The sequence below is a fragment of the Neofelis nebulosa genome, chromosome 2, assembly GCF_028018385.1.
Source record: "Neofelis nebulosa isolate mNeoNeb1 chromosome 2, mNeoNeb1.pri, whole genome shotgun sequence".
Lineage (NCBI taxonomy): Eukaryota > Metazoa > Chordata > Mammalia > Carnivora > Felidae > Neofelis > Neofelis nebulosa.
In genome coordinates, this window is record NC_080783.1 from 211,104,019 (window position 1) to 211,129,948 (window position 25,930).

Genomic DNA, 25,930 nt, shown 5'->3' on the forward strand with positions numbered 1-25,930 from the left:
GGCTCAGTTGGTTAAGCGTCTGACCCTTGATTTCGGCTCAGGCCATGATCTCATGGTTTGTGAGTTCGAGCCCCACATCAGGCTCTACACTGACAGCATGCAGTCTGCTTGGGATTCTCTCTCCCTCTCTCTCTCTGCCTCTCCCCTGCTCATGCTGTCTAAGATAAACTTTAAAACAAATAAAATTTTGATATTTTGTCTCAATGTAATAGGTTCTGCTTAGTAAGTTCTGCAGAAGGAAGTCAGAGGATTTACATTGTGAATGTGGGAGAACTTTCTGATGTCAAGGGTGGTGTCGGTGGCTAAAAAGTCTGTGGGACTATTTCCTCTATTTTGATTTTTTTCTGGCCAGAATAATTCAGACATGGCCCAAAGGGGGTAGAGCAGGAAGAAAAAGGTGACCTTTCGCAATTTCCTCTAGGACCGGCGCTCTAAAATTTAATTCGCCCACCGACAGTCCTCCGAGGCCTGCCATCTGTCAGGAGTTGTGCTGGGTGCCAGGAATCACCGACGTGAGGGCGACGTGGCTCTGTCCTTCAGGAGCTCGCGGTACTTTGGGGGGTGGGGGTGGGACATGCCTCCCTTCTCTGGTTAACTCACCGACGGGTTTGTACATCGCTATGCCAGCCCCCGCGTGGGCCAGGCCCTGGGCTGGGCATCAGGGGCGCCTGGATGGAGAGGACAGGCCCAGGCTGTGCCGCGTGCAAGCACGGCCCCGGGTGATCCTTTCTCACCCAACCAGTGGGAAAGGGTCAACCAGCAAACACGTAAAAAGTGAAGTGACTGCGGGGCGCCTGGGTGGCGCCGTCGGTTGAGCGTCTGACTTCCGCTCAGGTCACGATCTCGCGGTCCGTGAGTTTGAGCCCCGCGTCGGGCTCCGGGCCGACGGCTCGGAGCCCGGAGCCTGTTTCCGATTCTGGGTCTCCCTCTCTCTCTGCCCCTCCCCCGTTCATGCTCTGTCTCTCTCTGTCCCAAAAATAAATAAAAAATGTCGAAAAAAAAAATTAAAAAAAAAAAAAAAAAAAAGAAATCAATTAGAGGGGCGCCTGGGTGGCGCCGTCGGTTAAGCGTCCGACTTCAGCCAGGTCACGATCTCGCGGTCCGTGAGTTCGAGCCCCGCGTCAGGCTCTGGGCTGATGGCTCGGAGCCTGGAGCCTGCTTCCGATTCTGTGTCTCCCTCTCTCTCTGCCCCTCCCCCGTTCATGCTCTGTCTCTCTCTGTCCCAAAAATAAATAAAAAAACGTTGAAGAAAAAAAAAAAAAAAAGAAAAAAAGTGAAGTGACTGCAAGGAAGAAAAAGGGAACGCACACGTGTCGGAAACGTGTACACGACCTGCCACTTGTGTGGATCAAGTTTACACTGACATCGAAGGACAGAGTTTTCAGGACAAACACAGTGGTTCTACTAGCACTGGAGAAAGAGAAAGCCAAAGTAGCAATGTTCCCACCAGTTGTTGTGAAATATGCTGTCCGAGATGTAGTCAGAAGCGGAGTAGAGCCACCGGAGGAGGAAGATCTGTTGGGAGAGAAAACACACGTCGGTCAGGACGGGGCGCCCGAACCCCGGGGGGGAGAAGGCCCGCCTCTGCTGCCCGGAGCCCCCTCTCCTGGGCCACGTGCTTACAGGGGCAAGTTCATCGGTCAGGTCGGGGAGCACTGCCTCCGAGGACAGGAGCGCGGGGTCTCCGCGCAGCTGGTCGAGACAGCCCAGGAGGGTGAACTGATCGCTCTCACTCCCTGTCCAGGGAGCTTCGAGGGTTTTATACACGACCCTTCCTCCCGTGGTGCGCCTTTCCAAGATAGACACCTGGCGGGAAAAGAGAGGAAGCCATCAGAAGTCTTTCCAAAAGAATGGGAAGTTCCTGTTTGGTCTTTTTTCGGGGGTGGGGGGGGTGGGGGGGGGAAAAAAAGGATCCAGTGGAGTCAGCAATGAACTCAAACACGGATATGGATCGGTAGAAAATATGCGCGGGAGATTTACATTTTTTTCTGGCAAAGAAACTATGGTGACTTTCCACAGCTTTTGCTAAAAGTTAAAGCTCTTTCTTCTGAGTAGACTTTTTTCTGTAACCTCTGACTCAATATAATAAAGAAACTTTCTCGTTTAGAGAGATTTTCCATGATTACCAAAAAGATGACAAAGAGAGGATTTAACGCTTCTGTAGAGTGATGACAAAGGAGGGGAAGGGAAGGAGAGATCAATTAAAATGAAGTGAAAAGAGGCAGAAGTAAAGGAGGGAGAAATTCCTTAGCCTGGTGGTCTAAGGAAGATTTTACAAAGTAGGTACTCTAAGACTAGACCCGGCATGGGGAGAAAAACTGGGGAAAAGAACTGACACTCCTGAACCTTTACCCAGAGGAAAGATGCTTTCTGTGAAGGTCTAAGACTGAAAATCTAGGAGGTGAAATCCCCAAGGTCAAAGACTGTTTCAGGAGTAGGCTTTCAAAACAGGCTCAGAGATTTCTGGATCCGGAATCTGTATTCAAAACTCCCAAAGGAGGAGGAAACAGTATCAGGCGCCATGAGCTTGTCAAGAGCTGAGTCAGAAGAGAATCCATGACTCACCGCGGATCTTCCCGGAAACATATCACTGTCCGGTAATAAGGTGGTGGCAAACTCCTGCTGCCGGTTACTGTAGATGTGCACGAATCTCACTGTGTCCTGTGTGTTTGCCAGGGCAAAGGACAGGAAAGCCTCAAAGGGTTTACCCAGCTTGGTAGCCTCGGGAGTCAGTAAAACCACACAGTACCTGCACAACAACAAAAGAGAAGACTTTATGAACTGATCTCCGAGGCCAAGGCTAGGATCTGCGACGGCAGGTGAAGGCGACGAGGAGCAGGCACTCATTTTACAGACGAAAGCCGGGTGTGAGAAGGTCTCCGACGAGGGATTTCCAAGTCACCGATGACCTGTTCTTTTCCAGACTGGTGATGTCTTCCCCAAAGCAAACTTTACCACACTTAGGAATTTCTTTCTTTCTCTCTCTTTTTTTAATGTTTATTTATTTTTGAGAGAGAGACAGAGCAAGCAGGGGAGGGGCAGAGAGCAAGGGGGGCCAGGGGTCAGAAGCAGGCTCTGTGCTGACGGCAGAGAGCCCGACGCGGGGCTCGAACTCGCCAACTGTGAGATCATGACCTGTGCCCAAGTCAGCTGCTCAACCGCCTAAGCCACCCAGCTGCCCAGGAATTTCTTTCAGGGCAACGGCTCTGAGTCCTTGACGCAGAAGGTCTTCCAGAAGCCAACTGTTGTAGTTCTTCTGCCATAGGCAGGGTTGTTCAAATCTATCTTGGGCTGGGGGTCTCTGAGCCTCATTCTGAAGGGCTTCCTTTGCAATCTTTCCAAGGGTAAGTGTAGCTCATCATTTATTCATTCTCCAAAATATTTTTTTAAAAATTTTATGTTTATTTATTTTGAGAGAGAGAGAGAGAGAGAGAGAGAGAGAGAGAGAGAGAATGCAAGTGGGGGAGGGACAGAGAGAGAGGAAGACACAGAATCCAAAGCAGGCTCCAGGCTCTGAGCTGTCAGCACAGAGCCCTGTGCAGGGCATGAACCCACGAACTGGGAGATCACGACCTGAGCCGAAGTCAGATGCCTAACCGACTGAGCCACCCAGGCGCCCCTCTTTCTCCCAAATATTTAGGAAGCACTTACTGTATGCCTGCTAAGATGGACAACGTTCTTGCCCTTGTGGAGCTTAGAGTCTAGTGGGGAAGTTGGACCACACATAAAGAGATACATCGTGACAAGCAGTAACTACTGTTATGAAAAAGAAGAGGAGGAGAGAGAGAGAGAGAGAGAGTCCAGGGTTGGGGGGGGAGCCACACTCCATTAGACAGATTGCTCAGGGACATGTCACCTCCCGGAAGTGAGCAGAAGCCTGAAAGAAAGGGGTCAGGGCATTCCAGGCGGAGAGGACCGCAAGATAAAGACCCTCTGATGGAGAGAGACTGGGCCCAATACGCAGTTCCAGTAAGATCACTGGCTGACGTGTGGAGAACCGTGTGGAAGGCACAAGAGGGGTATGGAAGCAAAGACTGGTTAGAAGGCTAGCAGGGTCTCTCGATAGGTGCCGGTGGCCGGCTCTAGGGCGGCAGGGGCAAAACAGGTGAGAACAGGGTGGATATGGGAGATTTTCTGAGGGCCACATACACAACAATCCTTAGGGTCCGGGATATACTTCTTTATATCAAGCTAACGTCTTTCTTCTCTCTTAGTCTTATAAAGGAATAAAGGAATCAGACAAATCTGGAAACCGGGAAATTTTCTCACTATAAATCATATTTTAGTTATCTTTTCAAGTAAAATGAGCAGTACGTTTTCCTTTCCTATCTAGACACGTTTCCCAGTGAACTAGCCCTACATTTAAAGCCACTGATTCATTCATCCGAGAAATGTCTAAAAAGACATTTTCCCTGTATTTCCAGACTTTTTAGACGCCCTGTATGAACAAATGTGCCTCAGCCTTCCACTCCCTGCTAATTATCTGACCGTTTCCTCAGTGTCCTACAGCTCCCTAGGGTTAGCTGCTGCCCCAGCCCCGCTCCTGGGCCTCTGAAGGCTCGCCCTGTGTGCGACGCTCTTGTAGGAGCAGGGACTCTCTCGTATCTGTGCTTCTTTAAAGGGACCCAGACTGTCCCCGACAACTGGCCCAAGTCCGTTCGTCCTTCTGGCCTCAGCTAAAGGGTTGCGAATTAGGGAGATCCTCCCTGCCCCCTGGGCCAGGCTGGCACCCTGGATTCACACACCCCACTACTAACAGAGTGGGCAGTCTGTGTTACCTACAGAGAAAGTTCTGACTGTCACAGGTAGATGTTTAATCGCCCTGTAGAAGAATGTGCCGTGGCCTCTCTATTGCAGTGACAGACAGGGACACAGCCTTGAGTCCTTACTTCCTCTGTCGGTGAGACCGTTTCACGGGGCACAGCTCATGGAACAACTTCTGGCTGGTGAGCCTGGCTGCCAGTAGATACTTGTTTTGGGTGATGAAGTCGTCAATGACCTGCTTCTTCATACCTCGGGCCTGCGGAAAAACCAACAAACAGTTGATTTTTAGTCACTCTGCTCACTGCCAATGGGCTGTACGTAGAAGCTGAAAAAAAAAAATGTGGCTGACCCGTGAAGTTGTAATTTCACGTTGTATGGCGACAGCAGATGGCAGCCACACTTGTCGTGAGCACAGCACACAGGAAAGCTGGGTCACTAGCTTGTACACCTGAAACTAACGTCACGTTGTATGGAAACCGCACCCAAGACAAAGATTATATAAAAAAAAAAAAAAACTGGAAGAGAAGTGTGGCGGACCCTGGCTAAAGTGATATAAGAAATACGACAGGTCCCGTCCGAAGAAATCAACACGTGGGAATCTATTTGACAGTGTGGGGCTGGACGCAACGACAGAACTATTTCAAGTCAAAGGAAAACCAAGTGCTCTTTCCACTGCAGAGTTTTTGTATACTTTTTTTTTTTTTAATGTTTGTTTATTTATTTGTTTTGAGAAAGAAAGAGCGAGAGAGCGAGCGAGCATGCACAAGTGGGGAAGGGGCAGCGAGAGAGAGAATCTCAAGCAGGATCCACGCTGTCAGCATAGAGCCTGACATGGGGATTGACCTTGCGAACCGTGAGATCATGACCCGAGCTGAAATGAAGAGTTGGAGGCTCAACCAACTGAGTCATCCAGGTGCCCCTGTGTCAGGTTTTATGCTGGCAGATTTAAAGTCACTTTGTTTTGTTTTGTTTTTATAGATTTTATTTTTAAGTAGGCTCCACACCCAACATGGGGCTCGAACTCATGACCCCGAGGTCAAGAATTACATGTTCTATGAAATAAACCAGCCAGGCATCCCTTAAGAGTTAATTTGAATTCCAGGCAAATTGACTTCCATTTAAGCTTGGCAGTAAACCGAACAATTAAAAATAAACTCCAAAGTACCAAGGTTACTAAGTATAAAAGGCAGACTACAAAACCGTATGATGGCCACTTTGTTTTTACTAAGTTTTGTGCATTTCAAAGAGCTGAAATTAGACAGCAGACTGTCTGACCACAATCTAGAAATCCATATAAAATGTCAACTAGAAAATCCTTATATTTTAAGAAACACACTTTGAATCACCTACTTAACTAAGAAGAGCTTATCAGATATTTAAAAAATTCTCTGAATTTGAATGACTCATGAAAACACTATTTATACACGCTGGGGTATATAGCTAAAGCAGCACTTGGAGGGTAATGTTAAAAAATGAATAAAACAGAAAAGAAATTAGTGACCTAGAGGCCTATATCCAGAAGTTAACAAGAAACAACAAAAAATATGAAAGGAGAAAGAAGGAAATAATGAAAACAGAGATCCATGAAGCACAACAAACATAGGAAGAGAAGAAGAAACAAAGAAGCAACAAAGCTAAAGTTGGCTCTCTGGGAGACCTAACAACCAAATGGACAAATCTCTGGTAAAACCCATCGTGAAGACAAGACAGAAAGCACAAATGACCATTATCAAGGATGACAAGGAGGTATCACCACCTGTGTTGCAAAAGTTAAAGTTATCTGAGGACTTAGATGAAAGAGAAAAATTTCTAGAAAAATACGGCAGTATCTGAAAAAAACAGAAAACTTTAAGAGTTGTATAAGCATGAAAGGAGGTGAATTGGTGGTAGTCAAAGATCTTTCCTTAAACACAAACTCAAAGCCCAGATGGTGTTACAGATGGTTTCCATGAAACTTTCAAGAGGACAATCCAATCTTACATAAAGTCTCCCCGAGAATAGAAAAAGGGAGAACGCACCCACCTCACTTCCTGATGCAAAGCCTCACATGGGCCTCAAGAGAAAGAAAAGTCAGAAGTCAACCTCGTTTCTGAACACAAATGCAAAAATCCTAAACAAGAGTTTAGCAAACTGAATCCAGCAGTATACCCAAAGCATAATGTAAGTCACGATCCTGCTGGACTTATCTGATCAGCTCCAATTAGGCTTAACATTAGAAAATGAATTAATCGGGGCGCCTGGGTGGCTCAGTCGGTTGAGCGGCCGACTTCACCTCAGGTCATGATCTCGCGGTCCGTGAGTTCGAGCCCCGCGTCGGGCTCTGTGCTGGCAGCTCAGAGCCTGGAGCCTGTTTCAGATTCTGTGTCTCCCTCTCTCTGACCCTCCCCCGTTCATGCTCTGTCTTTCTCTGTCTCAAAAATAAATAAATGTTAAAAAAAAAAAAAAAAAAGAAAAGAAAAGAAAATGAATTAATCTAGTTGGCACATTTTAGATGATTAAAGATTAAACACAAAAAAACAAGATAATCTCTCAATGGATGTGGAAAAAACATCTGATAAAAACCAATACCATTCAGGTCAACAATAAATAGAAGGGAACCTCCTTAATCTGAAGAGGGTAGCTACAAAATGCATTCTGCAAATGCCACACTTCATTGGGGAGATGGAGATCAGGAACAAGGATTCCCCCCCAACCCCCCATCACTACATTTCTAGTCTGCGTCACAGCAGAGGTCAGCAGTAAAGTAAGAAAGAGAAATAAAATAGGGGCGCCTGGGTGGCTCGGTCGGTTGAGTGACCGACTTCAGCTCAGGTCATGATCTCACGGTTTGTGAGTTCAGGCCCCACGTCGGGCTCTGTGCTGACAGCTTGGAGCCTGGAGCCTGCTTCGGATTCTGTGTCTCCCTCTGTCTCTGCCCCTCCCCCGCTCATGCTCTGTCTGTCTCTGTCTCAGAAATAAACAAACATTAAAAAAAAAATTAGAAAATAAAATAAAATAAAATAAAATAAAATAAGGGCTGGAAGAAAATGAAGCAAAACTGCCATTAATCTCAGATGATGTGACTGCAATTCAGCAAACCCAAAAGGTGGTACAGATAAATTATTTAAATCAGTAGGAGAGTTTTAGCAAGACTGCTGGACACAGAGTCAGTGTTTAATAATGAATGGTATTGGGGTATTGAGCCCCGAGTCGGGCTCTGTGCTGACAGCGTGGAGCCTGCTTGGGATTCTCCCTCTCCCCCTCTCTCTCTGCCCCTCCCCTGTTCACACGCTCTCTTTCAAAATAAATAAATAAATAAGTAAACGTTAAAAAATGCGCCTTCTGGATAAGTAAATAAGTAAACGTTAAAAAAAAATTAACTGTATCACCTAATACCAGCAAACAAAAGATGTAATAACAAAGATACCCTTTCCAACAGCATAAAAAATATGAGGTACCTAGAAGTAAGCTGGAAAAAAAGCACGATCTTTACAGAGAAAATTATAAAAGCTTACAGAGGGCCACGTGGCTGACTCAGTCGGTGGAGGGTGCAACTCTTGATCTCGGTGTTATAAGTTCGAGCCCTATGTTAGGTGTAGAGATTACTTAAAAATAAGATCCTTTAAAAAAAAAAAAAAAAAAGAAGCTTATGGAGACATATTACTGAGCACCTAAACAAATGGCAACAGATCTATGATGCTCATGGGTAGAAAGGCTCAATTTTGTCAAGAGGCATGTTCTCCTCAAACCTATATAAAATAATTTTTCTTCAGAGTTTTGTTTGAGAGAAAGAGAGAGTGCATGTGTGTGAGCAGGGGAGGGGCAGAGAGAGGGGGAGAGAATCCCAAGCAGGCTCTGCACTGTCAGCATACAGCCCCACCCAGGAGTCGACCTCACAAACCTCGAGGTCACGGCCTGAGCCAAAATTGAGAGTCAGACGCTCAACCGACGGAGCTACCCCTCTCTCCAAACTGATTTAAAGAATCAATACCAAATCAGTAAGATCCCAACAAGTTTTCTGTCTGTTGGTTTTGATGGAACTTGACAGACAGAACGTAATGTGAATACAAAATGTGCAAGACACCAAGAACGGCCAAGGTGCTTCTGAAGACACCTCCCCACCCTGCTAAAACCCAAAAAATAAAGTGGGAGGATTTGCTCTGTGAGCTATCGTGACTCTAGATGGCTGCTACCGGAGTACAAAAGACAAACTATAAAGCTTTTAGAAGCTCCATGGAAGGATTATCCTCACTACCTTGCTGTAGGGAAAGGCGTCCTGAATAGTAAACAGAACCAATCATAAAGGGAATTGTTGATGCAAGTGACTACATTAAAAGTAAGAACATGTGGGGGCGCCTGGGTGGCGCAGTCGGTTAAGCGTCCGACTTCAGCCAGGCCACGATCTCACGGTCCGTGAGTTCGAGCCCCGCGTCAGGCTCTGGGCTGATGGCTCGGAGCCTGGAGCCTGTTTCCGATTCTGTGTCTCCCTCTCTCTCTGCCCCTCCCCCGTTCATGCTCTGTCTCTCTCTGTCCCAAAAATAAATAAAAAACGTTGGAAAAAAAAAAAATTAAAAAAAAAAAAAAAAAAAAAAAAAAAGTAAGAACATGTGTTCACCAACATGATACCAAACACAAGAATATATCCAGAGCATCACTGGTCACATAACTAAACAGTGGAAAGATCTAAACGTCTGTCAGCAGCAGATTGGCTACGCTGTAGTATATTCACGCCAAGCTCCACAGACAACACGTACAGACCTCACAAACATAAGCTGGCAAGAGCCGGACGCGCCAGGAATTCACACTGCATGAGTCTAGCTGGATAAGCGAGTGGCTACAAATCATTAGCGAAAAGGGAGACAATTCAATAGAAAACAATGGGTGGAACACTTGGTGGGCATGCCAGCAAAGGGGAAGGAAATCCAGAAGGCGCATAATCAGCTTCCTTGTGATTAAGGGAAACGCAAAGCGGAAGTACAAGGAGATGCAGCTACAGACTCAGTCAACTCGGAAACATGAACTTGAACCAGTGCTGGCAAGGAGGTGCAGCACTGGAACTTTCGCCCGTGACCGGTGGAGATGGAAACTGGTAACATCCCTTCGGAAAACACACCACCTAGAGACGCTAGAGATGTGCACAGCCCAGGGCCCAGCAATGTTGCAACCAGATACACCCTAGAGGCAATGGGTCTCAAAACTCTGTGGTCTCAGAACACCTTTATGCTTTTTTATTTATTTATTTATTTATTTATTTTTTAACGTTTTATTTATTTTGAGACAGGGAGAGACAGAGCATGAACAGGGGAGGGTCAGAGAGAGGGAGACACAGAATCGGAAACAGGCTCCAGGCTCCGAGCTGTCAGCAGAGCCCGACGCGGGGCTCGAACTCACGGACTGTGAGATCATGACCTGAGCCGAAGTCGGCCGCTTAACCGACTGAGCCACCCAGGCGCCCCTTTATGCTTTTTTTAAAAAAAGATTTTATTTATTTTTTATGATGAACACTGGGTATTCCATATCACTACATTCTACTCCTGAACCAATATTATACTATATGTCAACTAACTAGAACTTAATAAGTATTTGAAAAAACGAAAAAAAAAAAACATCTTATTTTTTAGGTAATCTTTACATCCAAGATGGGGCTCGAACCCATAACCCTGAGATCAAGAGTCACATGCTCTACTGACTGAGCCAGCCAGGTGCCCCACCTTTACACTCTTAAGATTACTGAGGACCCCAAAGAACTTTTGCTTAATGTGGTTTTTACCTATTAATATTTATTAGATATAAATTAGACAAATTTTATCTTTTTTAATTTTTTTATTATTTTTTTAAATGTTTATTTATTTTTGAGCCAGAGAGAGACAGAGCATGAGCAGGGAAGGGGCAGAGAGAGAGGGAGACACAGAATGTGAAGCAGGCTCCAGGCTCTGAGCTGTCAGCACAGAGCCCGACGCGGGGCTCGAACTCACAAACTGTGAGATCATGACCTGAGCTGAAGTCGGACGCTTGACCGACTGAGCCACCCAGGCACCCCAAATTAGACAAATTTTAAACATATTTAGCAATTCATTAGAAAATAATAAACTCATACATGTTAACGTAAACATCTTTAAGTGAAAAAAACCCAACTTTTTCCAAAATCAAAAATGTTTAGTCAGAAGAGTAGCACTGCTTTACATTCTGACAATTCTCTCTAATGTCTGGCCTCAGAGAAGAGACAGGTGGGTTGGCATATCTGCTTCTTTTCTTTTTTTTAATGTTTTTATTTTATTTTTGAGAGAGAGAGGGAGGGAGACACAGAATCCGAAGCAGGCTCCAGGCTCTGAGCTGTCAGCACAGAGCCCGACGTGGGGTTCAAACTCATGAACCACGAGATCATGACCTGAGCCTAAGTCAGGCGCTCGATGACTGAGCCACCCAGGTGTCCCTCTCATATCTGTTTGTGTGCAACCTGTGGTGATATGTTGTTTTGCTTGAAAAATCCAGCCTCATATAGATACACAGGAAAAGGGAGGTTTAGTTTAATAGCTTCCCCTCCCCCCACCATAACTGTGGATATTCTTTGCTACTATGTAAAAATTCGATAGAAAGTAGTTTGTTAAAGGTTAGTTGCTATCTGGATTCAATGGACTTTAAAATTTTTTTTTTCAACATTTTTTATTTATTTTTGGGACAGAGAGAGACAGAGCATGAACGGGGGAGGGGCAGAGAGAGAGGGAGACACAGAATCGGAAACAGGCTCCAGGCTCCGAGCCATCAGCCCAGAGCCTGACGCGGGGCTCGAACTCACGGACCGCAAGATCGTGACCTGGCTGAAGTCGGACGCTTAACCGACTGCGCCACCCAGGCGCCCCAAGGATTCAATGGACTTTAAAAAAAATTTTTTTTTTTAAAGTAATCTCCATGCCCCATGTGGGGCTTGAACTCGCGACTCTGAGATCAAGAGTCACATGCTCTACCAACTGAGACAGCCAGACACCCCTGGATTCAATGAATTTTTAATACTTTGTTAAATTCATAGTCACTGATCACCTTGCACTTAGAATGGATCTTTTGCTCACGCATGATTTTTCAATATCATGCACTGGTTATTTGGATAATACTGGTTCACTGATCTTCCAAATGCTGGCAAATTTTATTATACATATAAAACAAAAGTGCGCCACATTGATGAACCAACTTTATCATAAAATTCTGAGAAGTTCATAATGGCGGATATCAATTTTTCAAAATTCTAATTTTCTTGGAAACCTGAATTTTGTCATTGGCAACAAATACCATCAGTTGTTTCCGTTCAAGTGCTAGGCTCACTACATTCAGTTTTTAAGGAAATGTCTGCCCCAAAGCCAAGTCTGTCACTTATTCTTTCAAGTAAAAATAACATCCCGTTGGGGCACCTGAGTGGCTTAGTCAGTTAAGTGTCCAACTTCGGCTCAGGTCATGATCTCATGGTTCTTGATTTCAGGCCCCACATCGGGCTCTCTGCTGTCAGCCCAGAGCCTGCTTTGGATCCTCTGTCCCCCTCTCTCTGTGCCCCTGCCTTGCACCTTCTCCAAAAAAAAAAAAAAAGTTCCATTGAAAAGGGCTAGTTCAAAACTCATGAGTTAGGTAGTCACACAAATGCTCCCCCTCAAGACAATCTTTATACCCTGCCTGCAACAGCACTGTGTTGTCACAAAGCATATTAAAAATATCCAAGAGACATGTACTCAAGGGTCAACAGATTTATTAACAAAATTATACTTGTTACTGCTTCATCAAGGGTATTAAGTGATAAATGAGGGTGGTTTTGGTTAGTTTCTATGGTGATTGCTTAGGAGTGAAAACACATGCTTACTGGTGGTCTGGGGCCCAGGCTTTCGATTATGTTCTGGGTTGTGCCTCGGGAGTTTTACCCACCACTGCTCTCGCGCCATCAGGGCAAGTGTCAACACAGAGACAACGGACCAGTTATGTTATGTCTCTGTGTGATTATGGAGATCCTTCTGAGCTCACAGACTTCCCACCCCCACTCCAAGGTCTGTGAACCTTGATCTGCCAACTGCTGTCCTAGAGGCACCCAGATGGACCGAGATTGCACATGGTGTTCACGGCGACACTGCTCCTAAAGCCCCGAAATGCCCGTCAAAAGAAGGATGAACCGAGATGTTACCGTGCGGCCAAACGTACTATCCAGCAAAGGAAAACAAGCTCGGGAGAGCTCCATGAGACCAGTGGTCCTGCTGGTGTCACCTACTAAGTGACTTGACGTCGGGAGTCACTTTATATCATTTTATGTCCTTAATGAACATACTGGTAAAGCATCCACCGTGCCAGTAATTTTCTAAGTGTGTTTGAGTTACAATTGTCCGCAAGGGATAAATAAATCATTCTCACGAGTAGAAGCTATTACTGAAAAGCAATTCGGGAAGTCGTCAGAGATCGACCTTGGATTGAGATGGTCTTTTCTGTCTACACCGCCAGCATGTTCTCGTACGGACCCTCTCAGCAACTCAGTCGCCATCGGGCACCCCCTTTTCAATTGCTGACGGCTGTCCACAATTTTGTCCTTGGCCCCCTTCTCTCCTTACCTCGCATGATCACTGGGAGATCGCTCCACACTGAAGAGTTCCACCTCTGACCACTCACTCGTGGTCTACAAATCCCTCTCCCCAGCTCCCTAAGACCCACACCCCTACACCCGACTGTCCGATGGACATCTCCCCTTAGATTCCCTGTGGGCAGCTCTCACCCTGTACATCCACTGCTGAGTTCGTCACCTTCTTCCTAAACCTGCTCTTCTCTCCTCACTGTCCACTTCCCCCGTCTGGTTCTGTCACACGCGATGTCCTACCTCATTCCCATCTCAAGTGCCCTTTCCCTACATTCGCGTCTGAGTGAGTCACCTAGGCCGGTGGATGGGAACTGCCTTTAGGCCTCTTCTCCTCTAACTGGGTCGTGAGGACAAAGACTAACTCTGGATGTCAGGGCGCCCCTGTATTCATTACACAGCAGGCAGGCGATGAAACGTTTATCGCATGAAAGAAATACAGGATTTTACAGAACTTCTCATCCCGGCTTCCTTTCGGAGAAGGTGAGTCAAGGGGTTCTTTTGATTTTTTCAAAATAACATTCAAGAAATAGAAGAATACGTGCTCATTGTAGGGATTTTTTAAAACCCCAATATGGAAATGACATGTAATTTTACCATCAAGAGATGTATTTATTTCCAGTGTTCTCCTACGTGCATGCACGCACATATACGCACATGCATACATGTGGTTACAAAATTGAGATCAGTGTTGAAACTGTGTATACGGTTGATATGCGTTGAGATCTTTTAGTCTCTGTGCGTTTATCTGTTTCAGTTTCCAGTATCCTACAGGCTTCATTTAAATGATTTTGTCTGAGTTACTCATTAACTAATGTGTCTTGCCTTGCTCAGAATGGAACTCTGGTCTGAGATGACCACAGAGTCCCCACCGGCTGGAGGGTGAGGCCCCTCAGTTACGCATCCTGCTTGCTCTTTTTGACATTATGTCACGAAAATCATCCCCATCGTTCAGTGTTCTTGAACTGCCGTTTTAATTGGCTACATGGCTATAGAGCAGTCCCTGTTTGGGATATACCAATAATTAGCCTACTGCTGCATATTTATATTTTCTCCCCAGTGAAAACTGTTACGAATGATACTCAACATCTCTGCATGTAAGTTTTGGCTGAATTCCTAGTCCCTGAGGAAAGATTCCTAACAGGTAATCTCACCTTCCCAAGGTTTTTACTCAAACATCATCTTTTTTTTTTTTTTAACTTTTTAAAAATTATTTATTTTTTTTTAATTAAAAAAAAATTTTTTTTTTTAACGTTTATTTATTTTTGAGACAGAGAGAGACAGAGCATGAACAGGGGAGGGTCAGAGACAGAGGGAGACACAGAATCTGAAACAGGCTCCAGGCTCTGAGCTGTCAGCACAGAGCCCGACGCGGGGCTTGAACTCACGGACTGTGAGATCATGACCTGAGCCGAAGTCGGTCGCTTAACCGACTGAGCCACCCAGGCGCACCTTTAAACTTTTTAAAAATGTTTATTTTTGAGACAGACAGAGAGACAGCTCAAGTAGGGGTGGGGCAGAGAGAGAGAGGGAGACACAGAATCCAAAGCTGGCTCCAGGCTCTGAGCTGTCAGCACAGAGCCCGACGTGGGGCTTGAACCCAGACTGTGAGATCATGAGCTGAGGTGAAGTCGGTCGCCTAAGTGACAGAGCCACCCAGGCACCGCAAGCATCATCTTAATGAGGCCCTTCTTGGCCACTCTGCCTTAAAAAAAAAAAATGTGCCCCTGCTCTGATATTCCACATGCCCCTTTCCTGCCGTTTTTCTCCTTAGCACTTCTCCCATATGATATGCCACCATGGAGTACATTATGCCAATTGTCTGCTGTCCCCGCTAGAACACAGAACAGACCCTAGGACAGGGAATTCAGGGGATTTTGTCCAGGGCTCTGTCCCCAGCACACAGGGCAGGGTTTGGCCCATGCCGGGTACTCAGGGGTAGTCTTTTCCTAAATGAATCTAGACAATGTATATATTATCACCCAATTGCTTTTCTGAAAATTCTGAAGCTTCCTCCAGCGAGCAAAACAACAGAGTCCTGTTTCTCTATACCCTCAACACTACTGAGTATCTTCGCTTTGAAAATCTTTAACAATGTGATGGGAAAAGAATATGTTAAACTGGGTTTTCTTGATTAGTGAGATTTAATTAAAAAGAACTTTTTTTAATGTTTATTTATTTTTGAGACAGAGAGAGACAGAGCGTGAATGGGGGAGGGTCAGAGAGAGAGAGAGAGACACGCACAGATCTGAAGCAGACTACAGGCTCTGAGCTATCAGCAGAGAGCCCGACGCGGGGCTCGAACCCACAGACCATGAGATCATGACCTGAGCCGAAGTTGGATGCTCAACCGACTGAGCCACCCAGGGGCCCCAGTGAGATTTAATTTTTATTTTTTTATTTTTATTTTTTTTTTTTTACATTTTTAATTTATTTTTGGGACAGAGAGAGACAGAGCATGAACGGGGGAGGGGCAGAGAGAGAGGGAGACACAGAATCCGAAACAGGCTCCAGGCTCCGAGCCATCAGCCCAGAGCCTGACGCGGGGCTCGAACTCACGGACCGCGAGATCGTGACCTGGCTGAAGTCGGACGCTTAACCGACTGCGCCACCCAGGCGCCCCGAGATTTAATTTTTAAAAGTGATTTCTTGGTCACTGGAATCTCTTCTCAGAATTTTGTTCATATTCTCAGCCCATTCTTCTTGGAAAGTTTTACTAAAAATTGTTTTTATTGAGGTGAAATTCACATAAAATAAAATCAGCTATTTTTAAATGTACAATCCAGTGGCATTTTGTATATGCACAGTGTTGTGTCACAATCACGTCTCTCTAGTCCCACACATTTCCATCATCCCAAAAGAAAGCTCTGTACCCATTAAGGGGTCACTTTCGGGAAGTTCTGTGTTGATCTCTTTGACTAGAAGAAGCTCATGAGAAATTAAAGATCTGAATCTTTTTTAGATTGGTTGTAAATATTTCCCTCAGCTTATCGTTTAACTTAAAAATTATAAAGTATTTATGTGCAAATTTTAAACTTATAATCAAGTTAAGATTTTCCAGTAAGACTTTTAGCTCTTCTTTATCTTAAGATCAGATAAATATTCATGTATATGGTCTCCGAGTTAGTTTAAGGTTTTTAAAAAAAAAATTTGTTTTTACGTTTATTTATTTTTGAGAGACAGAGACTGAGCACAAAGGAGGGGAGGGGCAGAGAGGGAGGGAGACACAGAGTCCAAAGCAGGCTCCAGGCTCTGTGCTGACAGCTCAGAGCCCGACACGGGACTTGAACTCACAAACCATGAGATCATGACCTGAGCCGAAGCTGGACACTCAACCGACTGAGCCACCCAGGCGCTCCAGCTTATGGCTTTTTAATTCCTTTTTATTATTGTTTTACATTCGACTTTTGAATTTATTTTTGTACCTTATTATAGAAGAACGTTATTGATTTTCTGACAGGAGCACTTTAGAGGGAAAAGATGATTACTGGTTCTTACTTTATTTTTGTGGCAAAATACACATAATGTAAAAGTGACCATTTTAACCATTTCCAAGGGCATAATTCTGTGACATGAAGTATATTCACACTGCTGTGCAGCCATGTCCAGACTGTCCATCTGTAGAACCTTTTCACTTCCCAAACCAAAAGTGTACCCATTCAACACTAACCCCCTGTATCTTCCTCCCTGGGCCCTGGAGTTACCATCATTCTAGTTCCTGCCGAAAGATTTTTTTTTTTTTTTTTTTTTTTTTGAGCAAGATAGTACCAAATCAGATGAAAACCAAACTCATGTTTAAATTTTGTGCCTCTGAAGGAAGAAATTCCAAACGAATTTCTCCTCCTCACTTGCCTTGTTCAATTTTGCTGTTTACAAAGGTCAAGATAAAACATGAGGGCAATCTCACAACAGGATGACTCTCACGTACCTGGATAACACCTGCAGGCTTGTGGGTGTGTTCTTTAAAGACCAAGATGGTGGGGGTGTAGACATTGACGTTGTACTGCCTTGTTATCTCCTCTGTCCCTCTCAAGCCAACGTGTACGTATCCAAATGACAAGTAATCCTTGTATGCAAAAGCGGTCAACTGTTAGGGTGCAATAGAGAGGAAGAAATTAAGTGGAGGGCACGGAACCACACACACCACGCGTGACTCGTTCATACCGGCGGCTGGCGAATGTTAGCTTGTATAGCCCCACTCAGGCTGCTAGACCCTGGTGCACTCGGAGGAATTCTATGGTGTTCCACGCACGCAAACTGTACCAACGAAGCTAAACGCAGGGATTTCTGTGTGTGTGTGTGTACAAAGAGAGGAAAATATTCATTTTACTGAGATCTGCACTGGGTCGGAGGTGTGGAGTGTTTGAGGCATTACCTCAACCCTGTACGATGGCAGTGACTGGGCCCAAGGTCAAGGGGGACACTCTCCTCTCGCATCTCAGGTCCCAGCGCTAGCCAGAGGTGTGCCGCAAGCGCAGGACCACAGGGTGTCACTCGGGGGGGCGGGTCCGGGTCCAGACAGGCTTCAAGGGAATCACACAGTCACCCCGGGGGTCGGTTCTACAACCTGTCTAGGTTTCAGTGTCTTGGTCTATAAAACACGGATGGTCTCTGTATCGCTGGGCTCTTCTGAGGACTAAATACTAGCACGTGTGGGGAAGGCACACTAGCGCAGTAAGGGCACCCATAGGTGCTCTGTGTATGGTGGTTAATGCCCATATATAGACCCATTTCTGGTCTTTATAAACGCTTCTTTTTGGATCAGCTCTTACTCGCGGGAAGGGCAAGCACATGGCAAGTTCACTGCACCAACAGAAGAGCAAACGTTCCCCCGGCACGCAAAATACCTTGTACAGCAGTGGTACGACGGGCATTTGGTCAAATAGAAGGACGTGAGGTTTGTTGTCTTGCTGCCAGCCAGAGAGGAATCGGACATAATTTTTATTTGTAACCTTAAGTTGAAAAGAGGATGTCAGTTTCAGTATTTGGTTCTCAACAGCCGCACTGTAAGGCAGTCAGGAGATCGTTAAACAAAATCACGTATGTGTAAAAGATTGTTTTGTAAAAAATAAATGCAGACGATGAGTCTTTTGTCTTTCTTGGACTAAAATGCTTTAAAAGAACAGAGTTATTGATTTCGTGTTTTCAGGTGCCCCACTCTGACAGACTGAAATCGTATCTTTTCTGAAACAATTGCCGCGTAGGTTATAAAAAAAAAATTGAACTTTCGAATTTTAGACTGTGCTTCGTAATCTATTAACCTGTGGAAGATAATGCAATGATTGCTCCTTCAAAATGGCTTTTAAAAAAACAAGTGGGCCCACTCAGTCTATACATTACACGATTTCATTCATTACCATCCGATTTGCTACTTTTGTGCTTCCCTGTTTATGCCTTAAATAATCCTACCGAGAGAAGAAGAAACATGAATAAATTAAAATTCTACCTAGAAACTTTTCATAGTTAAAAAAAGATTTATCTTTCCGTTCTGCTTCCAGAATGATCTATATTAAACCTCAATCTGGGCACTTCACTCTCTGCTCAGCCCTCTTCAATGGCTCCAGCCAAGGCCCAAGTTCCTCAAAGGGGTAGCCAGGCCTTCGGAAGTCCTCGAGATTCCTGTTAATGCCTCTCATCTGGTCCTCTCCTGCTCACTAGTGACTGCTTCATCCAGAGCAGGCTGTTGCCTGTCCCAGACCTCCTGGGGCCTGGAACTCATCCCCTACCACCTCTCCTCCTCCCTTGGCAAACTCTGGCCAGGAAGCCATTCCCAGCTCTCAAGCACAGGCTCTTAGCATATCAGACGGAAATAATCACCCACTAGACTGGAAGCTCCTTGAAAAGTACCCACTTACAGTGCTTGGCATAGAACAGGTATTTCATAAACGTTTGAGGACCCATTTGAACAACCTGTGATTGTTCAAAATTCTCTTTGACAATTTCCTTTCACACTAACTCCAATGAATATTTCTTCTGTGGATAACGATGCTGGCGGGGTAGTCTATGAATAGTGCGTGTGGAAACAGGATGCAAATGTTGGTATGTTCACTCTCCCTGGTATATAGTTAAAGGACTGAATCACTTAAAGCAAACAAGAATCCTGTTCTTGGGGTGCCCGGGTGGCTCAGGCGGTTGAGCGTCCGACTTCAGCTCAGGTCATGATCTCATGGTTTGTGAGCTTGAGCCCTTCATCGGGCTCACTACTGTCAGCGCAGAGCCTGCTTTGAATCCTCTGTCCCCCTCTCTCACGGCCCCTCCCCTGCTCACTCTCTCTCTCTCTCTCTCAAAAATAAATAAAACATTTAAAAAATATATAAACTTAAAGCATTAATTAAAACAAAAAAATCCTGTTCTAGTTCCTACTGGGGGAAAGAATGCTTAAGTATAAAAAATCGTAAGCTAGTATGAACTCTTTGTGCCTGGCTTTTTTAGCTCAACCCTTTGTTTGTGAAGTTATTCATATTGTTGCATTACTCTAAGTTCTGAAAGTTCCAAAAATATTATTTGATTTTGTGGAATCTTGCGTATTCCATAGATGCGATTAAGTACGTAACCAAACGTAAGGTGCCTCCTTAGAGCAGTAGGCAGCACGTCAGTGTCATGTAACCAAATGTAATTCAATTTGAATACTTTCATAGACAAATACCTTCAAATTCACCAGTCAGAAAGAAATCCTTCATCCTACCTTGTGATCTGAGTTTTGCTCACAAAAAGAGAGCCCCTGTCGTTTTAGGCTCAGATCTCCACCTCTGTGTGTATGTGCACAGTGGTTACTAACAGGCAGGGATTTGTTCGGTTGTTCTACTTTGTTTCGATTTTCAGTCTCCTACTGACTTCATTGAAATGATTTCGGGTGAATGATTAATTAATTAAGATATGTCTTGCCCTGTTCGAAACGACACTCAGGCCTGAGAGGACTGCGGACAAGAGTTCAGGACAGCCAGGGGTCCCGGTACCTCGTAAATTTCTTCTCCGCGGGGTACTTACTTTCTCCACCAAGTTCCCTGGAAGAAGACTTTCTACAAACTGTCGTAGGTTCTCACGGACGACTGCATTATGGAAGAAGGAGATCTTCCCATTTATGATTCCCAGGATGGAGGGTGTGCTGTGTGCTCCCAGGTGATGGGCCAGGCGTCTCTCGTACCCAGCGTGGACCACGCCGATTCCTACACCTGGAAAGCAGAGAAGACTTGCATGAAGCCTTTTACACCCCCCCACCCGCGCCGTGGTGGATGAAGAAAGGCTGGTACTTTTCTGGTGCGCAATCGAAATCCATCCTGACCCAGCAGGGGACGATATCTTTCCCAATAGGTTGTCTATCAGTGTTTTCGTTGCTGACATTCTAAATCGGTTCAGTTTTTCTGCAGAATAATCTGGCAGTATTTAAGAGCGACAAGTCTTTCTTTTAGTCTGTTATTTCGAATTTTGGGAGTAGAACATGAGAAAATACTTGAGAAGAAAAGAAAGCCATCTGCTCCCCGTGTTCCTATGCACAAAGAAAAAAACCTGTGAACAATCCAGGGATTCAACAGCTCGGTAATGGTTGGAAAAAATAATTACGATTTATCGATGGAAGTCACGGTCTTCTCGCTCTTGAGAGCAAATCTCCCTGTCCTATAAATTACTTTGTAGAGATATTAGGAAGTGCACATTCTCAAAAGGAAAAAGAAATTTAGGTAAAATCACTCAGAAGCCCAATCCCATTACCTACTGCTACTATTTTGGTATCTATCTGTGCCTTTTCTTCCCCAAACATCTATATATAAAATAAAATAGAAGCATCTGACACTCATTGCACTTAATAGTTGAATAATTTTCCTCGCTCCTCCATCAGCCGATCCATTTGGAGAGCTCTGCGAACACTGAGGTACGTGAAGTATTAATAGCCAGCAAAGACACGCGGCTTCTCTTGGATGCCCAACAGACTTCTCAAGCTTAACACTTCCCAAACCTACCTCCTGATCTCCTCCCCCAGGCCTGTCCCACGCAGGCCTCCCCTGGTCACGGACGGGCCCCTCCCTTCCTGTTACTTGGACGGAAGATGGGAGTCATTTTCCACCTCTTGCCTCTCACACCCCACGTCCAATCTGTCAGCAAGTCCTGTTGGTTTCGTTTTCAAAATATACCAGGGATCTGACTGTTTTTCTCCGTCTTCTTTAGGCTCTCCTCTCTGAGACATCAGCTCTCCTCCCCCGTGGCTGCAATACCCTCCTAATGGCCTTGTTTCTCCCGGTCTCCCTGCGGTCTACTCTCAACGTACTGGCCGGACCATCCCTTCGAACACACAAACGTGGATCAGGGCACTCCTCTGCCCAAACCCTGCAAACACTTCCCGTTTCACTCAGAATAAAAGCCCATCTTCACAAAGGCCGACAAGACCCTCTGTGATTTGGTCCCCGGTTCCCTTCTGCCTCCTTCCCCTCCTCCCGCCCTCACTCACCTTGCTCCAGCGCCCAGCATCCTTCTCTTCCTTAAACACACGGGCATGTTCCTGCCTTAGGGCCTTGGCACTGGCTCTCCCTTCTGCCTGGAGCGTGTACCTCCCCGACCTCTGTGCAGCCGACTCCTTCGCCAGCTGCAGGCCCTTCTCAACGAGGCCCACTTGGCTACCATGTTTGAGACAATACTCCCCGCTCTCAACCTGCTCACTTGCCCTTTTCCCGTAGCACTTCCCACCTTCCAACGTATCACACACTTTCCTTTCTCTGTCGATTGTTTGTTGTACATCTGCCCCTGCTAGGATGTAAGGCGGGGATCTTGGTTCGGTCACTGGTGCATCCAAGCAGCAGACCAGAGCATGGGACACAGCAGGAGCTCACTGGAACCGGGACATCAATCTTTTCGGTTTTATTTTTGTTTTTTAAATTAAAAAAAATTAAAAAAATTTTAACGTATACTTAGAGAGAGAGAGCGAGCACACGCGCGCACGTGTGCAAGAGGGGGAGGGACAGAGAGAGAGACACAGAATCCAAAGCAGGCTTCAGGCTCCCAGCTGTCAGCACAGAGCTTGACGCAGGGCTCGAGCTCATGAACTGTGAGAGCATGACCTGAGCCGAAGTCGGACGCTCAACTGACTGAGCCACCCGGGCACCCCTGAGTTTTTAAGATTTTTAAGTAGGTCCCATGTCCAGTGTGGAGCCCGATGTGGGGCTTGAACTCCGGACACTTCGATTAAGACCTGAGCTGAGATCAAGAGTCGGATGCTTAACAAACTGAGCCACCAAGGTGCCCCCATTAATCTATTTGAATACTGAAACTGCTTTTGGCTTTCACTATTACCAGAGTATTCTGATGGGCATCCTTGTACGTCTTTGTGTACATATCTTTGTGCACTTGTGTGATTTCCTAGTTAAATTCCAAAAACGGAATTACTAGGTGAACGGCAGGGCTCACAAGCTTCACACATTACAACTGCTGAGCAGACTGAACAAGTCTATTTGCAGGCGACCTGACGGTGACCCTTGGAGTATCTCAAGGGCAGGAAAGGAGGAACCTTAAACATCACACAGGCCACCCCTCATTTCACAGACAAAGTGAGCTTCAGAGAGATTACGTGATCCTAGCTGGCAGAGCTGGTAACACTGTAGAGCAAGAATCCAAGCTGGATGGTCTAGAGCCAAGTCTAGAACATTGCACCGCACTACAGGCATTACAAATACTGACGGAATAATGTCAGTAAGTGGAAGTGCATATAAGATTCTGTGAGAAGAACAAGAATATAGCAGGCACATACACTGAGAGCTTTGCTTTTCTGTGAAGTCAGGAAGAGACATCACCTAGGGAGGTCGAGCGGCCACACGGCAAAGGCCCAGGGGCGGAATGACCATGTCCTGAACCCTTTCTAAGTTAGGCAGCGTGGCTAAAGCTTTATAGACATTTTCACCTTTCATACAAATATCCTGAGTGGTCAGTGTAGTTGCCTTCATGGATGAGGACCGCAGTGCCCGGAGAGGCTGAGGACAATGGGCCTGGCATTACAGTTAGCGTGCAGTGGAACCAGGACTTGAACCCAGGCCTGGCTGCCGCCTGGCTTGGAAGAACGACCTCTTCTATCCTAGGTTCCAAATACCGGAGGCATAAATTTCTTAGAGTCGGGCTCACCCTAAACCATCTCCTATAGACCAGATGCCAATTTATTATACAATCCCAGGTGGTACGCTCAGGTAACTGCGCCATTCCGGGTGTCCCCTGCAGGGTTTCGGGACACCCGGGGACCAGAATCAGTAATCAGAAAGGTGGCTGGTGGGCCTGGAGTCAGGATGAGGGATGCAGGCAGCCCTGGGGGGGGCAAAGGGAAACCGGAAAGATCTTCAGAGCTTGCTGTTCCCTCTAGTCTTGCCCCAGGTATCCCTGAAGCTCGCGGTCACACCCCTTGTGCGTTGCCTCCTCAGCAAGGCGTGTCCTGTCTGGCCAGCTTCAGCCTGTCACCTCGCCCTGGCCTTCTCTAGTACCTGCCCTGCTCACCACGCCGTTGCCCTTTGATGGACTCGGTTTCATTTAGTTGTGTGCAGTCACTAGAACACAGCTCTACGAGTACAGGGACTTTTGCTTATTTGGTTTTACTGCTGCCTCCAGTTCCTGGCACTTACTAGGTACTCGATTTTTATTGTTTAAAAAATGCTTTTATTTATTTTTGAGAGAGAGAAAGAGACAGCGTGCCATCAGGGGAGGGGCAGAGAGAGGGGGAGACACAGCATCCGAAGCGGGCTCCAGGCTCTGAGCTGTCAGCACAGAGCCCGTCGCGGGGCTCGAACTCACGAGCCGTGAGATCGTGACCTGAGCTGAAGTCGGACGCTCAACCGACTAAACCACCCAGGCGCCCCAGTAGGTACTCGATTTTTAAAACAGAAACCAGTGAATTCAAAATCAGTCAGATCCAGATTCAAGGCCCAGCTCTGCTCCCCATGAGCTGTGTAACTTGAGGCAAGTCATTTAACCCCTCTGCCCCGGTTTCCTCATTTGTAAACCAGAGGGAAGTTGTTCGGTCAGGACTAAATGACACAACAAAAAATGACCTAATCCAGAGCCTTGAACACAGTGGGCCCCTAATTAATTACAACTGCTCTTATGAAGTATTATTCCATCCCGACCATGGTGAAGCCCGAGACCGTCTCTGTGTGGTGCCTCGAGGAGAAGGTCTCTTCCTGCAGAGTGCGATAAACGCGTCAACCCTTGCTCTTCATGCCCTCCTTCCCCCACCTTTCCTGCACTCCCATCAGTACAGCTTTTTTCCCAGTTAAAATAGAACACAAGTGATTAGGTTTCATTTCTTTTACTTAAATTACCGTTGAGTCTTTACATAAATCATATTAACTGTAAGTGTTTCGGGGGCCCCTGGGTGGCCTGTTTGGTTAAGCATCTGCCTCTTGGTTTCGGCTCAGGTCATGGTCTCACGGTTTATGAGATCGAGGCCTGGGTGGGCTGGGCTCTGTGCTGACAGGGCAGAGCCTGCGTGGGATTCTCTGTCTGACCCTTCCCGGCTCATGCTTTCTCTTTCTCTCTCTCTCTCCCCTTCAAATTAAATAAATAAACATTAAAAAAAATACAAGTGTTTCCAGATTTATAAAGGCTATTTCCTTGGATTGTTTCTACAAAGGACCTCAATTCCTACCATAATAATCCCATTTCTAAATTCTGGAGGTATTTTACTTCTCTCCTATAGATTAACTAGCATAAGGACTAGAAAAGAATAAAGACTGATAAATATTTTGTGTTTCAATTCATGGTATTTTTCCTCCTGAGAAGATACTGAATAAGAATTCAGATCTAGGGTGCCTGGGTGGCTCAGTCGGTTGGGTGTCTGACTTCGGCTCAGGTCATGATCTCACGGTTTGTGATTTCGAGCCCCGCATCGGGGTCTGTGCTGACAGCTCGGAGCCTGGAGCCCGCTTCGGATTCTATGTCTCCCTCTCTCTCTGCTCCTCCCCTGCTCATGCTCTGTCTCTCTCTCTCTCTTTCAATAATGAATAAATGCAAAAAAAAAAATAAATTAAAAAAAAAAAAAGAATTCAGATCTCACCCCCCACCTCCCCACCCAAGCTGGGAAGGAAGAGTAAGAAAAGCTGGCAGGGCTGTGATCTCGCAGAGACTCAGGCTGGGAAATGACCAATGAACTGGTGGTGACTTAGGGTCTGAGTCACAGTGAACAACACGGTTGCCATGGTCGCCTCTGCTTTTGGATGTTCTACACTTCAAAGTTCAGGGTCCATAAAGCAAGCGCAGCTAGGCCAACAGAAAGTAAGAGTAACCATGTTTTCTCATCTTGATTCAGCATAGCCTGGCGAGATGACAGACGGATATGCCCGAAATCCAAACAAACATGAGTAGCGAACTTAAAAGAAAGGCAAAGCAGATGTGACCTCTTTCAGAAACATTATTTGATTTTGATATGCATTGATGTTTCTGGCTAGTTTGCAGACCTTGGGTAATCAAAAACACTGACATTTTCTTCCCTCTCTGGGGTTGTAAGAAGTCTTCTTTGTGTGCTAAACGTGTCTGTGCCACACGTGTTTCGAGGTGCCACTTGTGCCTTTCATCGTATGATCCCAGACACGTAGTTTGCATCTTTTAGGGGACTTCTTTCTCTTTCTC

At 45.8% G+C, this 25,930-nt stretch overlaps 1 protein-coding gene across 2 annotated transcripts in view; it reads right to left on the reverse strand.

The window, feature by feature from the left end:
• Positions 1-25,930, reverse strand: part of DNAJC16 (DnaJ heat shock protein family (Hsp40) member C16) — a 44,664-nt gene that overhangs the window by 5,492 nt on the left and 13,242 nt on the right. For both annotated transcript variants that reach the window (XM_058718982.1, XM_058718981.1), the window contains 7 exons: positions 20,327-20,511; positions 18,187-18,291; positions 17,268-17,426; positions 4,890-5,020; positions 2,566-2,749; positions 1,624-1,806; positions 1,448-1,515 (listed from right to left, as the gene is read on the reverse strand). In XM_058718982.1, coding sequence (XP_058574965.1) covers positions 1,448-1,515; positions 1,624-1,806; positions 2,566-2,749; positions 4,890-5,020; positions 17,268-17,426; positions 18,187-18,213 — 752 coding nt within the window. In that variant the 5' untranslated portion in view covers positions 18,214-18,291; positions 20,327-20,511. The remainder of the gene's footprint in view (positions 1-1,447; positions 1,516-1,623; positions 1,807-2,565; positions 2,750-4,889; positions 5,021-17,267; positions 17,427-18,186; positions 18,292-20,326; positions 20,512-25,930) is intronic.